Source organism: Squalius cephalus, assembly GCF_949319135.1.
Source record: "Squalius cephalus genome assembly, chromosome: 17".
NCBI lineage: Eukaryota > Metazoa > Chordata > Actinopteri > Cypriniformes > Leuciscidae > Squalius > Squalius cephalus.
Window position 1 is genome coordinate 14,668,398 of NC_137138.1, and position 27,182 is coordinate 14,695,579.

The 27,182-nt window shown below is 36.2% G+C and overlaps 1 protein-coding gene across 4 annotated transcripts in view; it reads left to right on the plus strand.

Annotated features, from left to right (window-relative positions):
* The window catches only part of tnksa (tankyrase, TRF1-interacting ankyrin-related ADP-ribose polymerase a), a 99,653-nt gene that overhangs the window by 60,181 nt on the left and 12,290 nt on the right, over positions 1-27,182 (plus strand). For 2 of the 4 annotated variants that reach the window (XM_079847747.1, XM_079847749.1), the window contains 12 exons: positions 5,096-5,116; positions 6,853-6,947; positions 7,162-7,228; positions 9,092-9,278; positions 13,780-13,901; positions 14,225-14,316; positions 15,024-15,102; positions 20,186-20,357; positions 20,468-20,547; positions 21,894-22,039; positions 22,189-22,354; positions 22,909-23,128. In XM_079847747.1, coding sequence (XP_079703873.1) covers positions 5,096-5,116; positions 6,853-6,947; positions 7,162-7,228; positions 9,092-9,278; positions 13,780-13,901; positions 14,225-14,316; positions 15,024-15,102; positions 20,186-20,357; positions 20,468-20,547; positions 21,894-22,039; positions 22,189-22,354; positions 22,909-23,128 — 1,447 coding nt within the window. The remainder of the gene's footprint in view (positions 1-5,095; positions 5,117-6,852; positions 6,948-7,161; positions 7,229-9,091; positions 9,279-13,779; positions 13,902-14,224; positions 14,317-15,023; positions 15,103-20,185; positions 20,358-20,467; positions 20,548-21,893; positions 22,040-22,188; positions 22,355-22,908; positions 23,129-27,182) is intronic. The other 2 variants (XM_079847748.1, XM_079847750.1) reach the window with 1 other exon arrangement.

Genomic DNA, 27,182 nt, shown 5'->3' on the forward strand with positions numbered 1-27,182 from the left:
CAGTGATGCGCCCCCATAGAAACGTAGGTGGATGGAAGAAACAGAGCAGCTGCATATGTGTAGCACTTGTAGTGTTTCCCGTCTGCCTTCATCTCTTTACTCTCTCGTTCTCTCTCACACACAGACTTTATTGCAGTTAATTATCACACATGACTATTTGTCTCTGCTTTCCAACAATAGACCCATGGGAAAACTTGAGCCCTTGACGGCACATGATTTGAAATAACATCCCATTGGTTGCTCTGGTCATTAAAGCCTTCAGTGCTTTAATAGGGAGGGGGGTGCTGGTGTTGTGATTAGGATGGAGGAACCAGGCGTCACCCCCCTTTGGGCCCTTAGCTCCTTTATTAAAGAACCTAATATGCAGTAAGAAGCCCCAATAGATTGTATTTTTCCCTTTTTGCAGACCGGGAAGAAGGGGTAATGTCTTATTGATCCTGTCAGCGTGTAGCTGGCATTAGTGTGCTTGGTAGCCCTTTCCTGCTGTTTGCTTCCAGCTAGTAAGACGCCTCTCTCTGGACCTGGTGTTTACTTTAGACTTGCACAGGGACGAAAGAGACCCTTTCCCCTTTTCTCTATACTCTCATAAGTAAATCAGCACTAACGAAGTTGCACTAAAGGGTTACTTAGCCTAGCAACACATTGTTTTCAAAGGCTCCATCCGTGTTGATTTCATGCTAGTTATAGCATGTACCGCAGCCATGGCAACAGCTATGGAGAAGCACTCACCGTTGGCATGGATACAGGTCACCAGTTCTCCATGGCAAGACAAGAGGAAGCCTTGGACAATGGGATAATTCTACTCCGAGGAAAAACAGGGGAGTTATTGTTTTCTAGGCACTAAAATTAGGTAAAATTAATGCTCCTAATGTTTAAGGGATGTCTGATTTAGGGTAGACTGTGTTTTGCTGCATGTATGACTGATTTACCTATATATAATTTAAGTATCTTATACATACCAAAGCTGAATTTATTTGATTAAATTCAGTTATAACAGTTATATTGTGAAATACTATCGCAATTCAAAAAAAACCATTTTATTTTTTTAATGTCTTTTACAATGGTCAATAATTTGTGGGAATCTTTTTTTTCTTTTAGGATTTTTTTTATGAAAAGAAAACATTTATTTAAAATAGAAATATTTTATAACAGTGTAAAAGTTTTAATGCATCATTGCCAAATAAAAGTATTAGTTTCTTTAAATGTTAATTTTTTCAATAATTTCTCTCAACCTCTGTTGTCTCCCAATTTTTTGAAATAGTTTATTTATATAAGTGCAGTTGTATTTTTGGTGCCTGCTTTGGTCGTTGTTTAGATTTGTACTCAGTCTTTCTGATGTTGATTAAGACAGGACCAGCAGCACAGATTTCTTCTGTGAGAAGCATAGAAACATTTCATAATCTCTTTAATCCTTTCCAGAGATTTTTTTATTTTGTTTGCTTGTATTTTCTCACAAGTTCACACTGTTTCTCTCTTTTTCACAAATGCCCCTCCCACCTTAAATTGAAGTGTGAATTTGTGTAAAGTATATTACTAATAGTTGTCTGCATATTTAGCTGGGGTTGAAGAAAGTATTTGACCATTTTATCATTCATTTTTAAATAACTGAAAATAATTCATGAAATACTTGCAGCTCCATGTTTTTGCAGCAGAGGCCAGCTTCAGTGTGCAGTGCTTTGTCTTATTGGCAGCATGTGTTTGAATGAGCAGAATAACTCAAACACTCTCATTTGAATGACCTGCACTGCCAGTCTCACTGTCATGCTTCAGGGTCTGCTGGCAAAAGGTCAACCCTGCCACATAGCTTTACTGTCGCTTTCTGTTAGAAGCCATCTGAATGGACACAGATCTCCGCTCTAGTTCACCTGTCTGATCTTTCTGCTAGTACCAGAAAGCTGTTTTGTGACAGAGCCAAATGCACTAAGGATTAGTGGTGGGAGTCTTCTGGTACCTCACGATTCGATTCAAATATATTTTTTAGGTCACGATTCGATTCAAAATCGATTTTCGATTTTGAATCCAATTTCGATTTGATATCACAGATTTGATTCTAGTTTACTGTTTTGTGTTACTTTTCCTATTTGACTGCAGTAGACAGTTTAATAGGTCTTGAAGAAAAAAATCCCACTGAATTAAATGTGAACCTTCCCATTTTAGTCAACCCAATTTTATAATAAATGCAATTAAGCTGACAATAAAAAAAAAATAATATATATATATATATATATATACAAATTAAATAAACTAAGTTTTTGGGGTACAGAAATAAAACTGTATCGTCTTCACTGTATGAATTAAATATAAATTGATACATATTAAAGTGATTCAGTCAAAGGCAGTGAGTGATTTGTTCGCTCGTGCTTCGGCTGTTTGGTCGTCAACGCGAGAAGTGCATTCATAACACTAACGTTTCAATAACTTTTAGTACTGCGAAGTTAAAGAAGTGTAACACTTCAGAAAATAGATTTTTGAAATTTGTGATTCGATACGAATCGGTTGAAGATAGATTCACGATTAATATGTGAATCGATCCCCCTACCGAGGATGCTCAAAAGTTTCATTATTTGCCAATTCTGTATCCCTAAAGCAAAGCAAGAGCTCATTTTAGCATTCTGCTCATTTTAAACGGTGTCAGGATGTTGCGATTTGGAGTGTGTGGGGGTAGAATATTTCCAGCTGTACATCTTTAGGCAATACATTCATCTTAAGTGATTCAATAGGAACAGCTCTCGAGTGAGACGGCAATTCTGCTGGTGTGTCGGGCTCTTAAAGAAATTGATGGAGGATCTGTGCAAGAAGCAGATATAATAGCCTATGGTTAAGCTGCCATTACATTTAGTCTTTTACTTTGTTTTGCAGAGAGCACAAAAGAGCGTGTGTGTTTTCTGCAGGATGTGTCTTTCCTGTTAGCCCTGTTTGCTTTCTGGACAGATTGGCAGGAGGGGCCAAAGTGATTGAGTGTAGCCATGGCTACTATATGAGTGTGTCGCCATGGTGATCCAGCCTCTTGAATGGTTACATATGCAAGATTCAGGTTGCTCAGAATATCCTCAAATGAATATTTCCCACCTGGTAAAATAACAAGGTGTCCCCCAAGGGTCAGTCTTTTTATTTACTGTTACTGTTGAAAATAATAAATTGTAAAATGACAGCAAAAATGGATGCACGTTCACATTTATCAATATTTAAAATGGGTCAAATGTGCATTTTAGGCATTTTTGTTTACATTAGTGTTGCTGTGGTTAACATGGCAATAATACAATTCTTAATGGTTATCTGCTAGGAATAGAAGCACGAATAATACTTCTATTTGATACTAATAAAGTTGAAGATAAAACAGTTTTACTATTTTTCGAATAAAAGAATGGATTTTTTTTCTTCTGTTTTGTTCCAGTGAACAAAGCCCTTTTTAGCTTTTTTTTTTTTTTTTTTTTTTTTTTTTGACCAAAAATACAAATTCAGTGAAAGATCTAAACACGTCAGCAGACCAGTGTTCTGCAATAGGACGAATCATATAAACTAGCAGCACAAGTGCGTTCTCGCGGTCACAGCCGCCTGGAATGATTTTTGGTTGAGTGCTATTAAATCAGTAACAGCTCTTCTGTCAAGTCAGCCCAAATTCCCTCGAAAAGTAAAAAGAAGGATGGACTCCTTGCTCTGTTCGCATATCCTCTTTGTGTTGAAATCATGTCCAGTGTTAGGCATGTTACTTAAAAAAGTACTACTAGTTACTTCTCACAAATAGTAACTGAGTTACATCATTATAAAAGTAACTAATTATCAGGGAAAGTAACTATTGCGTTACTAAATATGTCCAATAACTTGGATGCCCCAATATTAAATATGTTAAATGAATGAAATGGGCACTAAATAGAATAAATTATTATTATAAAACATTGCACACTAATCTACATTATTTTAATGTTGCTGCGGGACAATGTGAGAGACACCTATTAAATTCAGGATATTATTTTAAATATTATCATTACTATAGTAGAACGATAAAACACAAAAGATGGTTTAGAACCATAATATTTAATAATGCACAGACCACAACTGGCCAACAAATAATGATAATGAAATAAATATAAATGATGCTTCTTAAGAAATGTACCAAAAATAATAATACAAAAATACATACACTCTTTGTAGAGCAAATTAAAATGATAAAACTGTCACACACCTTCACAACTGGTAGACATACTGTAGCCTACTTGAAGTATTTTCTTCCTCACAAAAGTAAACAGTTTAACAAGAAGTGCTCTCAATATAATACTGAACAATGTACCAAAAATAAATAATAATTATAAAATAATATTTTTGGGTTTTATTTTTATAACCTACAGAAAACGTCATCGTCAGAGGTTATTTAAGCCAAATTCTAGGCGTTTGCCGTACGTGTTCACAACCGGTCAAACAATGTTTTCTGGGAACGTTCCCTGTTATTTTTAGGTTTTATTTTTATAACCATGTAAATTAATTAAAACGTTGCAGATGATACCACTAGGCTACAAAGATTATTCTAATGCTGAAATTTTTAATTTATTTATAAACAAACTATATAATACTCGGACACCCTCGGTCTCTCTCGCACATTGTCGAGCGTGCTCGTGGTGTTCATTCGTTTTTGTCCAGTCCGGCACCTCATAAACACACATACACACACACACCAGAGAAGAAACTTTGCAGGTCCTATGGCTGAGAGAGAGCCTACTAGGATGAAAACCGCTTCAGTGAGCTCAATTATAGTAACGCCGCATTTTATTGTCAGTAACGGTAACGGCGTTGTAACGGGGGAAACAGTAATTCGTTTGATTACTCGTTACTGAAAAAGATAACGCTGTTAGTAACACCGTTTATTTATAACGCCGTTATTCCCATCACTGATCTTGTCATTTCAGTCTGTCACAATGCAGTGCTGCGCTTTGTTACATTGAGCTTGTACCAATGTCCAAAGTAAAGTTACAGTGCAAAAGACAAGGAAATGTTACAGGATGTGCCAGAATTACATACTGCTATCATTGTCATTATTTGTTTTTGTTTGTTTTTGTTCTCTTTTGATTTTATTTGTCATTCTGGCGACATTGTCTATCAGTCGACATCTCAAAAAATGCTGGTAAGTTTATTTATTTTTTATAAAAGTACTGAGCCTGATTGCACTCATTTTATTCTCTGTTGGTTTTATTATTTTTATAATTTTATTCATCTCTTTGATTGCCACATTGTGGCCATTTTGGCTCTTTATTGACACACTGCTGCTTTGTGAATGCAATGGATTGGGGTGAAGGTGTTAGAGGGAAAACACTGGTGTGAAACCTCTGTCTTAAAGAGGAGGCTTAGTGTACAATCTGCTCGATAAGTGAGCTTTAATATACCTCCTCTACCGCTATAGCTTTCCACTCCACCAATCACACTTTCACTCGGTTTTTTTCCTTGTCTTTTACAACTTCCAACACCCTGGTGTGCATGCCTTTGAGAGTTTGTCTCTGCGTATTGTTGTTATCATTATTTTGCAATTGAAAGGCACAATTCAAAGTTTTTCAATTTCATCTAGATTGATTTTTCATTGTTTCGTGCATTTTCAGTTGTATGGTGAATGATCCATGCTTACCGCAGGAGGCGGTGCGGGAACACATGGAGTTTGCGCATTGTGCTTCGCTCACATAAATACATTGCTGTGATGGTTTATGACTGTGTGCCTTGACGCATTTCATTGGAGACTTAAATGGGGATTTGATTTTGTTTGTGCCACCTGATCTCATTTTGTTTGATTGTTTTCGATTGTCTTGTCGATTTTCTTTTTGTTTTTGTTCTTGAATGCCAAATGCATGAATTACTTGACGCCTGAAAGTCAAAATTTTGATTAGCATCATTTTAACTAATGTTTAATTTTTGTACCATCAGGCTGCCTTTTAATTAATCTTAATTTAAAACCCTTTTAATAAATACAAATCGTAAAACAATCATCAGTATACAGGTGATGGACGTTTTTGCTATGATGATCACACTGTGCTGTGGGAACCTTTGTAATATCCTGCTGTGTGCTGCGGTACACTGAATATATGGTGTTGAATACCTTAATTATTATGTTAGCCTGTACTTTGATACTCATGATCTATATCATTCTCAGTAGGACAGTACAGAGTTGGATTGTTAGGCGGGGTTACAAGCCACAGAGCTGCAATAAAGTGTGACCTCCTTACGGCAAAATTCAGTCATGAGCTCAGCTCTTTCTATAGGAGAGGAACCCAAGTATGGACTTAATTCCTAACATGTTAAACAAACCAAGAACTCCCTTTCAGAAAAAAGGCTATGCTAATAATAATTTTTAAAGAGGCATTAAGTATAGAAAGTTCTTTTTTTTTTTTGTTATCACTTTATTTGATTTGCATGCACTACTGTTTAAACATTTGAGGTCAGTAATATGATATATATATATATATATATTTTCGACATGTCTCTTATGGTCATAAGCAAAACTGTAATATTTTGAAAAAATTATAGCAATTTAGAAAAAATCATTCTAATATAATGATTAAGGACTCAAGAAACATTTATTATTATCAATGTTGGAAACAGTTGTGCTGCTTAATATTTTTGTGCAAACTTTGATCATTTTTTTCAGGATTCTTTGTTGAATATAAAGTTCAAAAGAACAGTGTTTACTGTTTATTTGAAATGGAAATCTTTTACAACATAAACTGTCACATCTTTACTGTCACATTTCATCGGTTTAATGTGCCCTTGTTGAATAAAAGGATTTATTTCTTAAGAGAATCGTACTGACCCTAAACTTTTGAACGGTATATCTTAGTTTCGTCATAATTCCATTTTCTCTTTTCTCTCCTGTAGTCCACTCCATTGCATCTGGCAGCCGGATACAACCGAGTTCGAATTGTTCAACTTCTCCTACAACATGGCGCTGATGTTCACGCTAAAGACAAAGGGTAGGTCTGCTTATGTCTCCATTTTTTTTCCTTACTTTACTTTTTTACTTTTAAATAAAGATTGTTTCCATTAGCTATTTTGCTATTTTCACTCTGGTAAAAGCTTTGGTTCATTAGCCTTCCTTTGTCCATATGTTTCTTAAAGTAAAAGCCCATTTTGTGCATAAATGTTTTTTTTTTTTTTTTTTGGTGTGTGTTTTTTTGCAATCCTCAGTGGTCTTGTTCCTCTGCACAACGCCTGTTCATATGGACACTATGAAGTTACAGAGCTACTGCTGAAGGTAAGGACAAAAACCTGAGTGAGTATGTATGCATATATTTGAGTGTGACCTGTATGGAAGACAAACAACACTGTTATTTGAGCAGCATGTACTGTCGCGATGTACATACATATGTTACACGCACATATTATATAAACACAAACTTTTATGTTAGAATCGATTAATTGCGTTTAATCGATTTGGCAGCACTAATTTAAACAAAATAATTTCCTATTGGTTGTATTTTTTCCATGCTACAGTGTTTCTGCCATCACTTATTTTAGCATTATTTATAAACTATTATAGTTTCTAATTGTATTTTGAATCAGCTTTTAGTTTTATCATTTTAGTTTTCATTTGAATTTATATTAATTATATTAATAGTTTTAGTTTTTTAGTTAGTAATTTTAGTGCTTCAACTTGACCTTATTTAAACATTTCTACTTTTCATTTAGTTAACATTTTTCATCTAATATATTTATATTTTATTTTATTCCAGCTTTATTTTAGTTAACAAAAACGTTTTTGAGTTTTAGTTTTTGTTAATGTTAATATCCCTGGCTTACTTTTACTCGTTTACTTCATCTTCCAGCCCAATAAGAAAGTGACATCTTCAATGAATCTCCTTCATTTTTGCATATGCAGCTTCATTCTGCATGTCTTGTCAAAGTTCAGTTTGTTCAGTTTCTTTCCCTTGAGCCAGAATATTCACAGAGTATGGCCTTTAAGTCCAGCTCCCTTTATTTACAAAGCTGTTATATGGAACACTATGCTCACGGTGTGTTCTCCCATGCTTGCTGTGTCAACAGAGCCCTGTGGAGCAGCCAATCTGTCTCTAGAACAATGTTTGGAGTTTGATACGTAGCAGAGCAAAGTATTCTCAGTCTCTTGAGAGCTTATCACAAAATCACTAGCTCCCCAGATCTCATTAACCCCCCTCAATCATTATATTAGATTAAATGTACCTTACAATGATCAGAATACTATTAAGAATAATTTTATTTGACACAGATGCATTATTATGAACACCTGGCGTTATCTCAATGTTTCTGAGTTCCTCAGGAGCTTTTGTTTCACTCCTCTCACTTGCAGTTCAAGAAAAAAAAAACTCTCTCCGGCTCAAGAAGTGTTTTAAAGGGGTAATTCACCCAAAAATGATTTACTGACCCTCTTGAAACACAAGAAGAGAAATTTTTCAGCAGAATGTTTTCCATACAATGAGAGTGGACGGTGACCAGGGACCGTAAAACTCCAAATATGATAAAAGCACCTTCAAAGTAGTCCATACAACTTTGTGTTATATTCCAAGTCTTTTGAAGCCATCCAATATATTTTTGTATGAAAAGACTGAAATTTAAGTCATTCACTGATAATCATCTCCACTGATCTCAAATCTCATTCATATTCACCTCTTTTCAAATATGGCCAATCAAAACGTGTCACACCTGATGTCATTTGATTTTTTTGTTTTAATGAGTTCCCAGAAGCCATTCACTTTCATTGTATGGCAAATATCAGTGTGAACTTATTGTCTAACGTTTTATTTAGCATTTGATGGTAAAAAAGACTCTTTTCTTTTTAGAAGATCTATGCCATAGTTTTGTACTGTCTACCCCCTGCCTTTGAGTGCAAGTTGATGTCTCCCTCCTGGAAAACTGCCATTTTCTAAAAATTTGTTCAATATTCTTTTCCCTCAGTGCTATTAACTTGGCTTCTGGGGCATAGAATGCTCCCTAATAGATATAAATTCATAATCTATGCTAAAACTGCTCTAACTAGTCAAGTGGAACCGCATCGTGTTCTCATCGTATTTGAAAATTAATCTGGGGCCTCTGAAATGCACCATCCTTTTAGTGTGATCTCACCATGAATGTTTTTCTGTAGCATGGGGCATGCGTCAATGCCATGGACCTCTGGCAGTTCACCCCTTTGCACGAGGCTGCCTCCAAGAATCGCGTGGAGGTTTGTTCCCTGTTGCTGAGTCACGGAGCCGACCCCACGCTGGTCAACTGCCATGGGAAGAGCGCTGTGGACATGGCCCCGACCCCTGAACTCAAAGAGAGGCTCACATGTGAGTTTACCTTTTCTTTTAATTAAACTGGCCCCACTCACTTTTGGGATCAGTACAATTTTTTTAATGTTTTTAAGAGAATATTCTTTGGTTCCCCAAGGCTGCATTTAACATGCCAATTTTAAACAATTAAAATAAGTGCAAAACTGTTTTCAATTTGAACAAGTCTTCGCAGGTAGTATCTGCGCACGAAGGTACCTCACGAGACTGACTTCTGAGGCAGCATAACAGCTTAAATGATCTATAACAAAATAAAGGGAGTTTTGGTGATAACTAAGTGAATATTTAATTACTACAATACTAATTTCTCACTAGAAATGACATCAAAAGTGGAAAACGTTGGTCGAAAAAGTACTGTACATTTACACACAAACTGCTCACCCAACCGCAACTTTCAGACGCAATATTTATTTTTTTAGCTTAAGGCCGTGTGTCCACCAAAGCATTTTTAGCAAGCTGAAAACGCCTTGCAGGTGCTTGAACTGTTCGGTGGCACAGCATTTTTTTTATCAGTTGAGACGCTATATGTGCTTCGATATGGAATATCCACGTAACTGTTCCTAGTATCTGATTTTTAAATAGTTTGTTTCTGAATATAAAAAATTAAACACAATGTAACGTACTTGCTCTGGCACTAGTTTTGGATGAAGAGATGTGCTACTTGTTGTTTATCGCTTTACAAGCTGGATGTGGTGGTCGGTTGGAGTGGTATTTGTCCCGCCCCTCCTCCACTGTGATTGGACAGACGGGTAAAAAGTGACAGTGATGAGTGCTGTATTTTACCCAAAGTTGAACATTCTTCAACTCTCAGTGAAAAAACGCTGAGCGTTTGGTGCTAGTGATTGGAAAAATACGCTAGCCTCGGGAAAAAAGCTTTGGTGGACAGTGGACACACGGCCTAACTGTCACGGAATGGAACAGGATTGTGGGATATCACAGGCAGCGAAGGATACTTCTTCAAAAATCAACCAGACAAAATATCTCAGGAGACAGGAAGTGAAGCTTGCATTTGATTCGGACATGCTCCTAAGCCTTCCTACCTTGGAATACATCCTCCGAAGGCAGCATTTTTAAGCTTTCAGACACTGCCATTGTCTTTTATAACTTCCTAAATGTCTTTTTGATTAATTTAATGTGTCTTTGCTGAATAAAAATATCAATTTTAAAAGTATCAAAAGACGCACTAACGTTTGGACCATATAAATATATGCAAATCAATGTTGTTGTTGTTTACCAAAACTAAAATAATTAAAAATGTATTGTTTTTATTAATTGAAATAAAGATAAAGTAAAATATAGATAGTAGCAGTGAAACGAAAATTAAAATGTTGCTTTGTTAACTAAATGGGTAAAAAACTAGATTAAGTACTTGTAAACTAATACTGAAATAAAAATAAATTTAAGCTAAATAGAGAAAAAAAATGACAAAAGCATACACAACAAAATTATCAAAGATTCAATTACATTTTCAGAAAAAGAAAACATTATTTGAGACAAGACTATATTGTGAGTTTAAGGCTCGACAGGCTTTGATGCAACTTCTTTTGTTGTCATTATATTCACAGTATAGCATATGTTGCCTTACAGCTAGAGCTGCACGATTAATCGTTAAAAGGTTGCAATCTCGATTCAAACACCCACGCGATCTCAATCCTAAATGACAACGGTTCACCTGTGTCTATTAAACATTTGACAATCACACCAGAACATTGCGTACTAATCTGCATTGGTGCCGCAGTTTACCCAGAGAGAGCAGTTGGCACTTATATGTATGAGGCAGCTTCGCAAACATTGTTTTCAACCACACAGTGTCGAAATTTCTGTGCTACAAATATTAAGTACTGGGATAAAAATGTATACAGTAGTCAACATTTGAATTGGATCAAAAAAGTTATTCAAAGTTGCCCTAAGACAAGAACGGGTATTGTTCAAAATTCATGTAAAACTTTGATGAAAGGTTTTGATCCATTTCATATGTTGACTACTGTAGTTCAGATATAAACACTGATGTCTACGGTAGCGATCAAAATAGAGTAAATCACCTTTTGAAATTAACTTGGGGCGTTAAATAACAATTATATGGATTACATCTTTACGCCACAAGGATGCGACAAGTGACTGTTAACAATATGTATTTGTTATTGAATCATTAATTAAAGAGATTAATTAAAAAAAAAAAAGCTAAGTCATCCAGTAATAAAACAAGTGAAGTATTTATGAGTGAGTCGTTGAATCATTCATTCAAACCCATTAAAAAAAAGAAGAAATTCTTTCAAATTAATGAAACATTTTTAAATAGACGGAAGCAGTTAACATTTTGTCAGAACTTCTAGTAAATGATATGCCATTTTGTTTAATTGTCTGTTCAGAATCGTGACACCTTTGTGAAACAAAAAAAATCGTGATTCTCAATTTATCCAGAATCCAGTTCTACTTACAGCTTTTACAAAACAACCTTGTTCCTTATTGCTTAAGCATGAAGTGAAGACAACAGACCGGGATCTTTCACCATTGCTCTGCATAAGTGGCATCAGATCCCAAAAAACCCATCGCACTTGTTTCCCTTACAAGTGTAAGTGAGCTAGACGCAACTTTTTTTCTGCCTCTTTGTTTCTGCCACATTCTCGCTGGCATTGAGACAGACGCATCAAGGTTTTGAGAAAGACGCCTTTAAACCTACAATAGTCTCATTCTGCATTATTCAAGCGCAGTAGAGGCTGAGTTGCAGTGTGCTGATGAGGTTGGCAGGCGACGTTGTTGTTTATTTTGCCTGTGAATTCTCCATCTGTCTTCTCCCAGTGTGGGGTGGAGTGATGTAGTTCTGACTGAAACTTTACACAATTTGCTGTGTAAAGATTTTCCTTTATGTGGAATTTATGTTGAGTTTGCGCCTGTGCTGTGAGTATTTTAGGATGTTAAAAGATATAGTACAATTTGCCAAAATCTGTATCATGTCACATGTAATTGTTAAATCAGTGTTTCAGTGTATCTGTTCTTAAATGAATGTATGTTTGAATAAATGCGTTTTAAAAATCAGGTACATTTACCAATATAGCGGGTGAATTATGTATATGATGTATATTGCGATTATGATGAACTATATACATTTCTCTCCACTGACGTTCTAAGTTGTTCAAAGTGTTTCTAAGAATGCTGATTTTTTTGAAGGCAGCTGTGTGACTTTATTAGTTGTTTGATAACGTAGTTTAGCCAAAGGCTAATCATATCAATTACCGTTATGTGTCCAACGTTTTAGAGAGCGATGCATAAGACACATTACCATTCTGATACATCGACTTGTAAATGAGCCTGTTTGAGTGAGTTGAGGCGGGGCTTATTTGCATATTCATGGATCCGCGTATACTAAATGAAGTTACAGTTCAAGCTATTTTAAGGCATGGATAAAAAACGTTTACTGGAAAAAAATTGTATATGCCATTTTGGAGATCAAAGATGAGTTTTAAGGAATAACATTACTGACTAAATGGGGACTTTAATATTATAATGATGTATCAACTTGAGTTCCCTGTATAGTTTACAGCAGTGGTTCTCAACTCCAGTCCTCGGGACCCGTTGCTCTGCACATTTTGTATGTCTCTTTTATCTGACACACTCAGTTCAGTTCATGGAGTCTCTCTTAACGAGCTGATGATCTGATTCAGGTGTGTTAAATAAGGGAGACATACAAAATGTGCAGAGCAGTGGGTCCCGAGGACTGGAGTTGAGAACCACTGTTTTACAGCATTAGTTGAGAGATATTTTTTCTTTTAGGAAGTTAACCATGTACTGTACCTGATAGGCCCCAAATGAATAAATATTGAATTTTGAAGTGAATCGAATCGCAAGCTTGTGAATCGAAATCAAATCCAATTGTGAATTTTTTTTTATTAATTTTTTTACTTGAAACAAATATTGTCTTTTCCTTTTGTTTCTTGTTAGAGTGCACCAGAATACTTCATTTACATGTTAAAATCACAAAACAATTCTCCCAGACCCCCCCAACAACAATATAGTGTATAATAATGTCATAATCAGACCTGCAAACTCAGAAGAGGTGAAAAAGGTGATGTTTACAAACTATGAAAATGGATATTCATTTAAGATTAACTGTTGCAAATGATGACAAAGGTCATTTAAATGTTGCTGTTGCAATGTCTCTTTAAATATCAGCTCAGCTGTGATTACCTGTGGCCGAATCCCAGCTGTGCTCATATTCTGTAAAACAGCACTTTTGTAGGTGGAATAATGTTCCGTCTTTGCAGTTCTTATGAGCAGAAGCATAACAAATTGAATGCACAAAATTAATTCGATCAGGTCAAGATTCAGTCATTTTAGAAACCCTAACTCATATTTTTGCTGCCGTAAAGCCAGATTGCATTGTAGCTGTGAAGCTTCAATTACTTTTTTTTCACGCTTTGTCTTGATGAATTATGTCTACCACCGGCTTCTGTCAGAGCGTCTTGCATCATTTCTCTACATTTTCTCTTTTCCTCTGGTGCAGACGAGTTTAAGGGCCACTCTCTTCTTCAGGCGGCACGAGAAGCAGACATGACCAAGGTGAAGAAGACTCTAGCTTTGGAGATCATCAACTTCAAGCACCCACAGACGCACGAGACGGCACTGGTGAGCCCTTCCTCATTCACTTTTGAATCTCTCCAGCTGAGAAATCAGGTTGAAAGCCGATGTTAAAGGGATAGGTCACCCAAAAATGAAACTCCTGTCATCATTTACTCACCTTCACGTCTTTCCAAATTTATATGATTTGCTTTTTTGTTCCTTAAACCACTAGAGAACCTATTCAGGCAGGATATTCACGGCTCTGCTTCATACAATAAAAGTGAATGATTACCAAAAAGGTGTCCAAGATTAAAAAACGACAAATAGCCCCATAAATGTTACCAAAAAGACTTCTGTGAAACTTACAAGGCCTCTATTCTGTGTTTCAGCACTGTACGGTCGCTTCGCCTCACCCAAAACGAAAACAGGTCACTGAACTGCTGCTACGCAAAGGAGCCAATGTCAATGAGAAGAACAAAGAGTGAGTGAATGTGCCTGTCATGTGTTGAAGACTGATGCTAATGTCTGTCTTTCTCATGATCTTCTCTGTTTAGGGGCTTTCGCACCGGGTAGTTCTAGGAACTTAGTTCTAGGATCTAGCCACCAGGGTGGATCCGCTAGAGCCTGAGCACACAGCGCCTATTGTCCATTAGTTTATTATCTGTCACAGTCCTGTCTAATACATTATTAGATAGAACTGTTACACAAAGAAAGTAGTATTTGCATTTCTGTGTGGTTGATGCCTTATGTCGCTAGCTGAGCAGAAGTACATAATCATGTTTTGCTTGCTCCAAAGTTGCGTTAGATTTTCTCCTTAGTGTAAATGTTGAGAGGTCCATCTATCTCTGTTTTCCATGTTCGTAGAGTTAGTTTGTGGAGTAGATATATGGGCTGTGTACACAGCTTTTTAAAAAAATGGCGGGTGCCGGTGTTTCGCGTTCGTTCGGCCAATCAGTGTACACTTATGTCACTGGTAGTTCCTAAAGCGCTGGTTTAGACCCTACTAAAGTAGGAGCTAATTTAGTTCCCCCAAAAGGAGTTCCTAGAGCTAAAATCGTTCCTAGTTCCTGCGGTGCGAACACGCCAAAATGCGGGTACTTCTGCCAATAGTTCTAGGAACTATGAAAAGGTTCCTCTGGTGTGAAAGCCCCTTTTGTTTCCATTATCGTCTCCTTCTCTCCTGTGCAGCTTCATGACGCCTCTCCATGTGGCAGCAGAACGGGCGCACAACGACATCATGGAGGTCCTGCAGAAACACGGAGCGAAGGTACACAGCTGGTCCTGCATCAGCATTGCCACATCCCTACATGTGCTCTCAAGTGCCTACAGAGCTGTGACACACATATACACACATTTACACACCTGAAACCTCACCATACACCTCTCACAGCTCACAATCTGCCTTAAAAGGATAGTTCACCAAAAAATTGCTAAGATTTATTCACCCTCATGTTGTTGCAAATCTGTATGCTGTTATTTTTTTTGTGGGGAGAAAGAATATATTTTTTATTCTTTCCATCTAACTGGAGCTCAGGTCAGAGAGAGGGAGGAAATTTGTCATTTATAACTACTTGGACTGTTTTTGGTACAAGAAACCTTTACTGACATTGTTAGATGACCTTATGGAGAAAAAACTGTATAAAAGTTCAGAATATGGCCCCTCTACAGAACCACAGCACGTTTTTTGTGTCTGTTCTCAGCCGGAGAAAAATCAGTTCAGTGGAGCAGCATTTTTGTCACTTCCACCTTTGTGTGCAGTTGAGTCATCACGTTCTCGCTGCATGAGGAGAAGAATGAAGAATGAGCTTTGCTAGCATTGCACTTCTTTTTTTTGTGTCAGAGTAATTTGTCTGCTTATCAGTGGATGAGATAATTGGCTTTGAGATGGAAGTGCTCATCATCAGTATGGAAGTGTTTATATGCTAACATCTTCCTAATTAACTGCCAAACATTCATCACTTTGTTTACAAAGAGACTTTAGCAGATTGATCTATTATTCGAAATCTGATCCCTAGTGTTGGAAATCAAGAACTATTTCTGATTCAGAACTAGTTTGTTTGTTTATTATCTTTAATATTGGAATCACTTATAAGTTATTTTCAGTTTTTTGTTACATTTGTATTCTTCCACCTATGCAGATGAAACTGCTTCAAAATGCATAAATTATGCAATTTACGCATCAGAGCAAATTGGCAATTGGTTCATTTTGTTTTGTCAGCTGTGCACAAAAATGAACAATAAAATTCAGTAGCATGATTTATGGTTTCCCATTATTTATAATATGCCGCTTCTGTGCGTGGAGCGCCTTTTACATTTTTTCCGTAGGCCTGGCACATTTACATTCCTCGCAGACAAACTAAACTATCCAAACTATGGGTTTAAAAAAACATAATAAAGACAATACTGTTGCTAGATTAAATGAATTTGAGAACATGAAGTTATAAGCTATCTAGAATTTTGTTGCCTAAAACAATTTTGTGTTTGATTTGTTGTTCTCTTGAAGCCTGAAATGAATGCTGAACAGGCTGCTGAGGAAAGTAAATGTATTCCAAATATACATTACCGTTAAAACGTTTGGGGTCAGTATGATTTAAAAAAAAAAAAAAAAAAAAAAAAAAAAAAAAACAGCAACAAGGATGCATTAAATTAATCAAAAGTGACAGTATAGACATTTATGTCTCATGTAAATGCTGTTCTTTTGAGCTTTCTATTCATTAAAGTATCCTGAGAAAATAGCATCAAGGTTTCCACGAAAATAGTAAGCAGCACAGCTTTTTTCAACTAATAATAAGAAATAATTCTTAAGCACCAAACCAGCATATTAGAATGATTTCTGAAGGGATCATGTGACACTGAAAGTACTGGAGTAATGATGCTAAAAAATCAGCTTTGCCATCACAGGAATAAATGACATTTTAAAATTATTATTAAACAGTTATTTTAAAATGTTATAATATTTCCCAATGCTACTGTTTTTTCTGTATTTATCAAATGAATTCAGCTTCTGTGAGCATAATAGACTTTTCTACACATTCAGAAAAAAAAACATATTACTCAATTTTTCTAAAATAATATATATATATATATATATATATATATATATATATATATATATATATATATATATATATATTGTAATTCTTTTAAAAAGTTAAATCTTGCACATGAAAAGATAGTGCCAAACCTAAATAGCTAAACAGCCTGCTGCCTCGGTCTCACTGCTGGACTGTGTCAGAGAAACTGGAGGACGTTTACGAGCTACATCATTCATGTCATTACCTCTCCAGAGCAGAGAGGGGTAAAAGACTTCCAAATCAATGGAGCTCTTTCAGAGAGCCAAATCAGATAAGCATCGACTAACTGATCAGGCATTCAGCTACTGCCTTGGCTGAGAGCATCAGGGCTGATCAGCTATTCTTCAGCGGAGAGACCAGGGGAGCCGATACTCCTGTAAATAATCTCATCCACAGTCTGCCTTCTTTGTTCGAGCCGAGAGTGTATCTAAAGGGGCTCCCCGCTCATCAAACTTGCGTGTCCTACTTTCACGCAAGGTTGTATTATCGGGAGGTCCTCTTCATTGATGCTGTTGTGGCTCTTTTATGCTGCCTGGAGCAGCTTGATTTTCAAAGCCTCCCTTCCACTCGCATCCCAGCTCTCTTGCATGATAAATAAATGGAGGTTGACCCGCCACAACCCGAATTCCATCATTCAATCACCAGCGTCCATCTGTTTGAATACGAGCCCTCGGAAACGCATTCGATCGTTAACTGGTGTTGCGACCCAGCTCGCTGCCAAACTTCAGCGGCCAGACTTAAGTGACATTAATGGACTGGATAATTAGTCAGGCTGGAGGTTCAAAGGAGAGAGGCGAGTGTGTAGCAAGTGTGTGTTTACAGACCATGTGTGAACCAGTAAACAGATGGTGCAGAAGCATTGTGTTAATAAGAAGAGCAGGAAGCATGAAGAATAAAGCTGTCTAAAGTACACACAGTTACTGAGAAAATCAGCTGACGATGGAAGCTGCTTATTAGCTGAAGATCTATATTGATATTATGGCTTTGTTCAAACAGGCAGGAAAGTATGTTTTGGCATATACTGAAATCTGTTCAGTAGTTTGTAAGTCTGGACAGCCTGAAATTCACAGACCTCCTTTGTAGACTACTATTCCACAGTTTGGGAAAAATTTCAATAAAGTCTATTATGATCACCAAGGCTGCTTTTATTTGATCAAGAATGCTTTTTTCTTTTTTGAAGGGGTGGTATAATGCCCTTTTCACAAGATGTAAAATAAGTCTCTGATGTCACTAGAGTGTGTATGGCAAGTTTTAGCTCAAAATACCCCACAGATATTTTTATAGATCATGTTAAAATTGTCACTTTTTGAGGGTGAACAAAACGCACCATTTTTGTGTCTGTCCCTTTAAATTCAAATGAGCTGCTGCTCCCGGCACAGAGGGCGGAGCTACAACAGCTTGTGTCCTGAAAATTTCAAAAACTTTTAGCCTTTTATGTTCAAACTGGAGTCAGACAAAGATGGAGAGACTCAAGAAGACGTGACATGTAGACAACATTTCTGAATGTTTAGTTGATGAATTTATGTAGCTTATGTGTAATTGATTAGCATATTATGTCATGATAGTCAATAAATCACGTTCCGAGGTGGGGTTTATGTAAATTTTAGGGTTATTTATGTCACTAACCCAGGAGGAATGTCTTGTAGTCCCTACCAGCCATTTGTTGTAGTCCTTAAAAAGCAATTTCTTTAAAAGAAAATATCTCCTTTTGCTTTGAACTTTGAGCATTGTAGCTTTGCAGACGTTGCTTATGCTCAAACAGCAACATTTCACACTAACTAAAGTTAAAAAAGTGAAATCATAATCAACCACCCCTTTAACATATTTTAAAAAGTGTTTTATTCCTGTGATGGCAAAGCTGAATTTTCAGCATCATTACTTCAGAAATCATAGCACTGCTTAATATTTTAGTGGAAAATAACAGCATTTATTTGAAATAGTCACTTTTTTTTTCAAATTTAATGCATTTATTAATGCTAGTAGTATTAATGTAAAATCTTACTGACCCCAAATTTTTTAACGGTAGTGAATGTGGTATGAAACATTTGAAGTTTTTGTGTTTGTCATTCATATTGGATTTAATATTTTGGTCACACTTCACAATAAAGTAACTACATTAGTTAACATGAACTAACAATAAACAATATTTCTAAAGCATTTATCAGTCTCAGTTAATGTTAATCTCATAATTTACTTTTGTGTGATTAAAATCAAACGTTGTATCTGTTAACATTAGTTAATGAACCTGGACTAACATAAACAGACAATGAATAACATCTTGTTAACAAAGATTAAGTACTGAATCAGATTGATTGCACATTGTTAGTTAATATTAGTTAACTAATGGAACCTTACTGTAAAGTTTTACCAATTTTCTTTATGTATATATCATTTGCAACTCTATATGTAATGGTATGTATAGTAGTAATGCACCAACAATTTACCATGGAACATTTTCGTCCAAAAATGCAATAAAACGCCTTTTTTGATGGAAAGAGCAAATTCTGGCAAAAAATATGAACAGAAACCAGAACTTTTAACAGATGTAAATGAGATTTGAACTTATGTTTGATTTGAAATGTAGAGGAAAAATGCAAGGGTATATTACGAAGTCATGCAATTGATATATATATATATATATATATATATATATATATATATATATATATATATATATATATATATATATATATATATATATATATATATATATATATATATATATATTATATGTAATATAATATGTTACATTTCAACACTTTCAGCATTCCAGCAGACCAATGATATTTCATTTTCTGTTTTATCTCAAAATTAGCCTTATGCATTACTATTGGTCAAACATTTATTTTATAAACAAATCATTTGCAGTGTGAACAAAGCCATTGTGTGTTTGATGTAGAGGACTGCATCATGTACGATTTGCACTTCTAGTAAAGAGTGATTTTGCTGAGAGTTAGAGTTTTGAAAAATTACAATTTTGAGACAGAATAATGAACTGTAATTGTGCCATATGCTAAACTGCACACAGCACACACACACAATTGTGCAGTAGGTCCCTTTCTTTCTTCACTGTTCAGTGTTGATAGGCTTTGAAGGAGCGTAGAAGTTTCCCAGGGGCTTGTCTGATTAATTCATATTTGTGTTCATTTCAAAAGAGGCCAAGTTTGCTTACAGCTCATTCTTGCTCTGTGGGCTGCATTCAGATGTGCACTTCACTGATCAGGGAGATTCCAGGCTGCTCACTTCCTTTCCATCCTTTTTGTTGTTTGTTTATAGATGAATGCTGTTGACACTCTGGGTCAGACGGCGTTGCACCGGGCGGCTCTGGCTGGACACTTGCAGACGTGTAGGATGCTGTTGAGTTATGGAGCTGACCCCACCATCGTCTCCCTGCAGGGCTTTACAGCTGCACAGATGGGCAATGAAGCTGTACAGCAGATCCTGAACGGTACAGTCTGAATCTGGGGTTTGGGATTGTTTATTTGGGCTTTGATGTTCTGTATCCTAATGAATTAACAGTTATGGAAATTCACGTTAATTTATGCTTGTGTCTGTTAGAAAACATTCCAGTGAGGAACTCAGATGTGGATTATAGACTCTTAGAAGCAGCAAAAGCAGGAGACTTGGACACTGTGAAGGTGAGAGATGCCTTAATTTGATTTCAAATAGAAATAGGCAGGATGGTCGACTAGTTGTCTAAGAGTCAAGGGTTAAAAAGGGGTTTGGAGGTGGGGGATTCTTAAAATCTGGTTGAACCAAGATATGACATGAAACTTTATGGGATAGAAATCTCTAGAAAGAGACATTTTTGCTATGTTTAGTGAAAAACTTTGATAATTTGTTTGAGATACTTTGTAATAACCTTTACAATGGTTTTCATTAGTATAGTCCTACAAAACAGCCCCAGGTTAGATGGGGATGGAAATACATCTGCAGTTATGGATATTGAATTTTTTTTATAGACTTTTGTCTGGAATAAAACCCTGAATGGGTTTAATTTCTTTATCCCAGACAATTAAACATTTCAAGGACACAGCTTGCAGCTCTTAAATTTATTTTGTTCTGTACTCATGACCTTGTACAGGGTAGATGTAAGAAGACCTCACCTTCGACCGTGTGCGTGAATGTGTGTGTATGGTTGAAAGAAAACGCTGAGCCAGCATACGCACAAACACAGCATCTTGTTACATACACTTCTGTCTACAGTTTAGACTTTTTTTCTATACACTACTAACTTTCACAGATTTTTTTGAAAGAAAACAATAATTTTATTCAGCAAGTATTCATTAAATATATATCATAATAATATTTCACAGTATTACTGTTTTTACAGTTTGTTCAAATAAATAAGAGACTTCTTTCAAAAAAAAAAAAAAAAAAAAAAAAAAAAAAAAAATATATATATATATATATATATATATATATATATATAATTATTATTATTTTATTTTTTTAACCAATTCCAAACTTTTGAATGGTGGTATATATATTAATATATTACTAATATTGCCAAATTGTTATTAATTAAAATAAATGTTATTAAAATGATAAATAATTGTTAATGTAAGTACAATTTATATTCGTCTTCAAAACTAATTTCAATAATTTAAGCATGAGTCTTTTGATCAAAAGCTTTCTAACCTCAAACTTTTGATTGGTAATGTAAGCCTGAAGATAGTGATTTAGAAAGAGATAATAAAAATGTCTGTATGGATGGATGCCTTTGATGCAATCAGATCCTCATTATCTGAAAGCCTCATTATGTGTAAAGTAATTAGATCAGAGCACCAATTAGACTTTTGTCAGGCAATTAATCAGAATCTCTACTGACGCTTGCCATAATTCTGGCCTGCTACCCTATAAAAGCAGATCAAATGAAATTAATTTCTTAATGCGTTTAACCGCTCATCACTAAAGTAAAGTTCTGTATTTGCAATATAAAAATTTGCATTCAGTTTAATGCTGTTTGTTTCGTCTTGTATAGCAACTTTGCTCCCCTCAGAATGTGAACTGTCGAGACCTGGAGGGTCGTCACTCCACGCCGCTCCACTTTGCCGCTGGCTACAATCGCGTGGCCGTGGTCGAGTACCTTCTTCACCACGGCGCTGATGTCCACGCCAAAGACAAAGGGTGAGACTTCCTGCAGTTCTTCATCTGAAACTCTCCCTCCGTTGTGGAATGAACTTCATTAACAGTCAGTGCATGAGTTAGCAGCACTAAGAGATAAGCTATAATCTTCTTGTCACTATTTATCTCTCAACTTCCCTGTCTGCTAACAGAGGTTTGGTGCCGCTGCATAATGCCTGCTCGTACGGCCATTACGAAGTGGCAGAGCTGCTGGTCAGACACGGAGCGTCGGTCAACGTGGCAGACCTGTGGAAGTTCACCCCGCTGCACGAGGCCGCGGCCAAGGGCAAATACGAGATCTGCAAACTGCTTCTGAAGGTACTGTCATCACAACTCCTGCTGGCTCAAGCACTGACCTCTTCACTTCACTTTGCATACTTGTTGATTCAAGTGATATCTCTCTCTCTAGACGTCTGACAGCCTGGAGTTGTTAATGGTTTTTATCACTCTGTAAAGTTTTTAAATGCAGTTTGAACCGCTGCAGGGGCTTCAGAATAATTGATGTTTGCCAGACGTCGGTTTTAATGCTGTCTGCTTTCATCGTGTCTCAGGTTACTGTCGCAGAGAGGTTCAGCTTCAGAGCTGTAAGGAATATGCACATTAGCCTTCAAACAAACATGTCACTGTTTCCTAGAGTGGAACTGCTGAGGTTGAAGCTGCAGGAAAGAAATTCACATTTCACATTCACTGAATCTAAATCTCTAAGGGAAATTGTAAAATGAATTTAGAGGTGTACTTTGTAAAAGTCTCACGTCCTCTGAAAATAAGATGTGGTTTGAATGATTGAACTCTGAAAGATGAGGTTTTTAAACTGTGCTGTCAGCCTTTGGGCTTCTGTGTGTATTTGTACTCAATATCCTTATCTCCTTCAGCATGGAGCAGACCCCACCAAGAAGAATCGGGATGGAAACACTCCATTGGACATGGTGAAGGAGGGAGACACGGATATCCAGGACTTGCTGAGAGGAGATGCAGCGCTTTTGGATGCCGCCAAGAAAGGCTGCCTGGCCCGGGTCCAGAAACTGTGCAGCTTGGAGAACATCAACTGCAGAGACACACAGGGACGCAACTCGACTCCGCTGCACCTGGCAGGTAATGAAAAATCATTCTGCTTCCTTCTGAGCTGTCGCTTTCAACACAGAAACGAGAACACTTCTCTCTTTCAAATGGTACCACCATCCAGAGAATTGCGTCTCTACAAAAGCTTTGAAGCAGTGTGTGAGATATCATCCCACCCCAGAGGCGAGGTGAGGCAAGGAAACCCAGAAGGAAAGAATAGGGGGACATGTTGAATTAAATCTTGGCTCTCATCCCTTTCTGAGCACTGTGTAAGCTTGGCTTCCAGGCGGGGATTCAAAAGCTTCCTTGCCAAATATTAAATCTGTCTAAGACTTCCACACTGTTCGTACCGTCACCGACATTTACATGCACAACAATATTCTCTGTATGGCTTGTGTCCCTGATAAAGTCTTATTCAGAATAATCTCTTTATGTGAGCCTTCCTTATATATACAATGTGTGCATTATTAGAATTATTAGGCACGTTAATTTTCTGATCATATTTTACCAATTTTCAACCCCAATTGATCTTAACTACTATTAGTTTTGTATTTAATCATTTATAAGTGATAGATAATTGTTCACGAAGGCTGGAAATGAAAAACACCTTATATTTAGGTGTGCATAACTATTAGGCACATTTTCTTTTACAGATAAAATAAGCCAAAAAAGAGTTTTAACTGACTGAAAAGTCAAAAATTATGAAATGCCCATGAGAAGGATGCAATACTAATCCAATACTAGAAATTGCAGTTAAGGCATGACCATTGGACAGTGAAATGCTTATTGGGTCAGCAGGGTCAGACAAATACAGGTGGAGAAGAAAATGCACAAGTTAACTGCAAAAGAATTAAGAATGAAGGGGAAGAATTAAGTGTGAAACCATCAGGAACCCTTTAGTCTCCAGAACTGCAACCTACCTGGAGTCTCCAGAAGTGCAAAGTGTCAGGATCTCAGAGACTTAGGTTAGGTAAAGAATCCTAAAAAATGACCCCCACTTAATAAGAATCACAAGCTGAAATGTAGTAAAATACATGAAGACTTTTTTTTTATAGGCTTTATAGACAGACAGATTGAGTGTGACTCTTGAAGGACCAGCACCACATCCTCTTGTACCACTGTTTGAAGAATTCATCTTCCAGAATCTGGCAGTAAGTTTTGGGAGTTCATTTTTAATCCATCTCTGCAAAACAGACTTCAGGGTAATGAACTCCCAAAACTTACTGCCAGATTCTGCAAGATGAATGTGGTGCTGGTCCTTCAAGGTCCTTCTTCACCTGTATTTGTCTGACCCTGCTGACCCAATAAGTATTTCACTGTCCAATGGTCATGCCTTTACTGCAATTTCTAGTATTGCATTAGTATTGCATCCTTCTCATGGGCATTTAATAATTTTTGACTTTTCAGTCTGAGTTAAAACTCTTTTTTGGCTTATTTTATCTGTAAAAGAAAATGTGCCTAATAATTATGCACACCTGAATATAAGGTGTTTTTCATTTCCAGCCTTCACGAACAATTATATATCACTTATTAATGATTAAATACAAAATTAATAGTAGTTAAGATTCATGTGGTTTGGAATTGGTAAAATGTGCCTGGAAAAATAAAATGACCAGAAAATGAACGTGCCTAATAATTCTGCACTCACTGTATGCATGTGTGTATAGACATATATACACACAACTGAAATAATAAAAATATACAATTGCAGCTGAATTTTTTACAAGCATGTGGCAATTCACTTATATATAATCAATTATACAATTATAATTCCGTTCATAATTAACAAAATAATAATAATAAAAATAATAGTGGGAATGATCATGTGTGAGAAACAATCCTGCTACACTTGTACAGACTAAAAAGCTTGACCCACAACAGATCTGAGTTCAAGGTAGGAGAGCACTGCTCAGGATCATCATTTGCACAAAACTACGCCATTCCAGTGACTCATAGCAGAACTCACACTGTGTGCAGAACAGCACAGATCAGCAAATGTCACTGAACAGATGGAGTTAGCGCTCTGGTCAGTCCACTTATCTTGCTAGGCCAGACCAGCAGCAGGTGGGTTACGGCCCTAACCATCAGGCAGAGATACAGACACATGAATTTACTCTAGCTAGCACACATTCCCTAATTCCACGGGTGCAGTGGGCTGTGACTAATGTGATGGTTGTGACCCTTACCTAGAGAACACACCACTCGACTCCCGTTTGCCCGCGGGGAGAATCGTAAGATGCATCTATTCGTTCTGGATAGATGGATCTCGTGCTTGAAAATCCTGATGCTTTGTCCTGCAATTTTTTAACAATTGGCAAGTCATTTTATGGCTGTTTTAGGGGGCCTGAGGTGAAAGCCAGGGGCTAAATATTTAGCAATGTCTGCCCATCAATCAAATTTATTTGTTTTAATGTAATTATATTTGTAATTAATTTATTTTGTGAAGGAATGACAATTTTATGGATAAATGAAATGTCATTTTATTTTTTATGTAGTATTACTGTAATATATAAAAAATAAAATGGCATCCTTAAAAGTATGAAATATCTATGCCAATCACCCCATTCAGAAATGCAGTATGTTTTCACTCACTAGCATTGAGCTCTTTTCACTGATCCGGTCTACACTTTCTCTCATATATGAAAAATGACTGCTGACTTTTCACAACTTCATTACAACATGCTGACACCATATCCACACTGTAAATAGTTTTTTTTACTAAAAATAATCCTAATGTTTATCATGGTGTTAATGAGAATAAATCTGCGTTTTTGAAGATAAGAGGAAAAGAGAGCGGTACAGCCAAACAGATGACTTGTCTAGGGAAGGAAGTGAGAAACACTGCTAAAAATGCTTGTAGTTTTGGGAGAACCTGCAAGAAGCGTTTGATGAACAGCACACGCAGTGGAGTGTGTACGTGTGAGACAGAGAGCATGTTCTCATTAGTGAGGTTCTCAAAGCTGGGTTTGTGCATTATTAGAGAGCTACAGCCTGTAATGATGAGGGCTTTAATAAGTAACTGTCCTGTAGGCAGTCGTGTATGTCTGGAGCGAGAGTGAGAGGGAAAAGAAAAAAGGAAGACAGTTAAAGCTGAAAATAGTAGTGTCTGGTTCTTTTTGGTCAGCGTCAACTTGTTCAGTGCCAAAGGTTGGCTGCCAGATTGAGTCTTCTAGCTTATCTGCAGCGACAGAAAACACTCTATCTCCACTTTGCACCGACTAATAAATATAATTGCTATCAGAAGGAGTCAGCGCATAAAGATTCCAATAACACTGCCTAAAGAGAGTTTAATTAATTGAGTTTAATTGAGTTTTGAAGATAGGAATAGATGAAATTTCACTGAGATGGTGATGGTGGGAATTCCAGTAGACCTGTGTAGAGGCTGTGGCAATGAGATATCACCCAAGACAAACAATCTGAATTTGGGAAAACCATTAATAAATTGGCTAGAAGTCTGAGGAGGGGAAAAACTATGATCTATGAGTATGGGCTGGAATAGTGTTATTTATATACTATTATAATATTTACTCATATTTTGCATTTTCATAGCTATTAATTTGTTTTAATTTTAGTCATTTTGCTATGTGCTTTTGTCATTTTTATATTTTTAATATTTCTATTTTGCCTTATTGTAATTTCAATGTTAGTACTTATATACTATTATAATATTTATTAATATTTTGAATTAGCTTATATTTTTATATTTCCATTTTAGATTTCGTAATTTTTTATTCAAGTTTTAGTAATTTTGTGCTTTTGTCATTTTTATTTCTTTTTTATATTTCTAGTTAGCTCTAGTTTTAGTCATTTTATTACTTAGTAAAATATTTCAGTTAGTTGCTAAGGCAACATTTCTAAAAAAAAAAAAAAAATTAAGTTTGTTTTTCATCTATTTTTTTTTTTTTTTTCAATTAATGAAAATTATTTTTAATATATTAAAGGTTTGTTTTAATCATCAATAACAACACTGGTGTGTGAAGATTTTAAAAACAATTACATTGTGATATGTGATAAACAACCTAGTGAAGTTAAGATTCTGAACATTTTCTACCACTGAACTCTGTGGAAAATGTGTTGATAATGCATT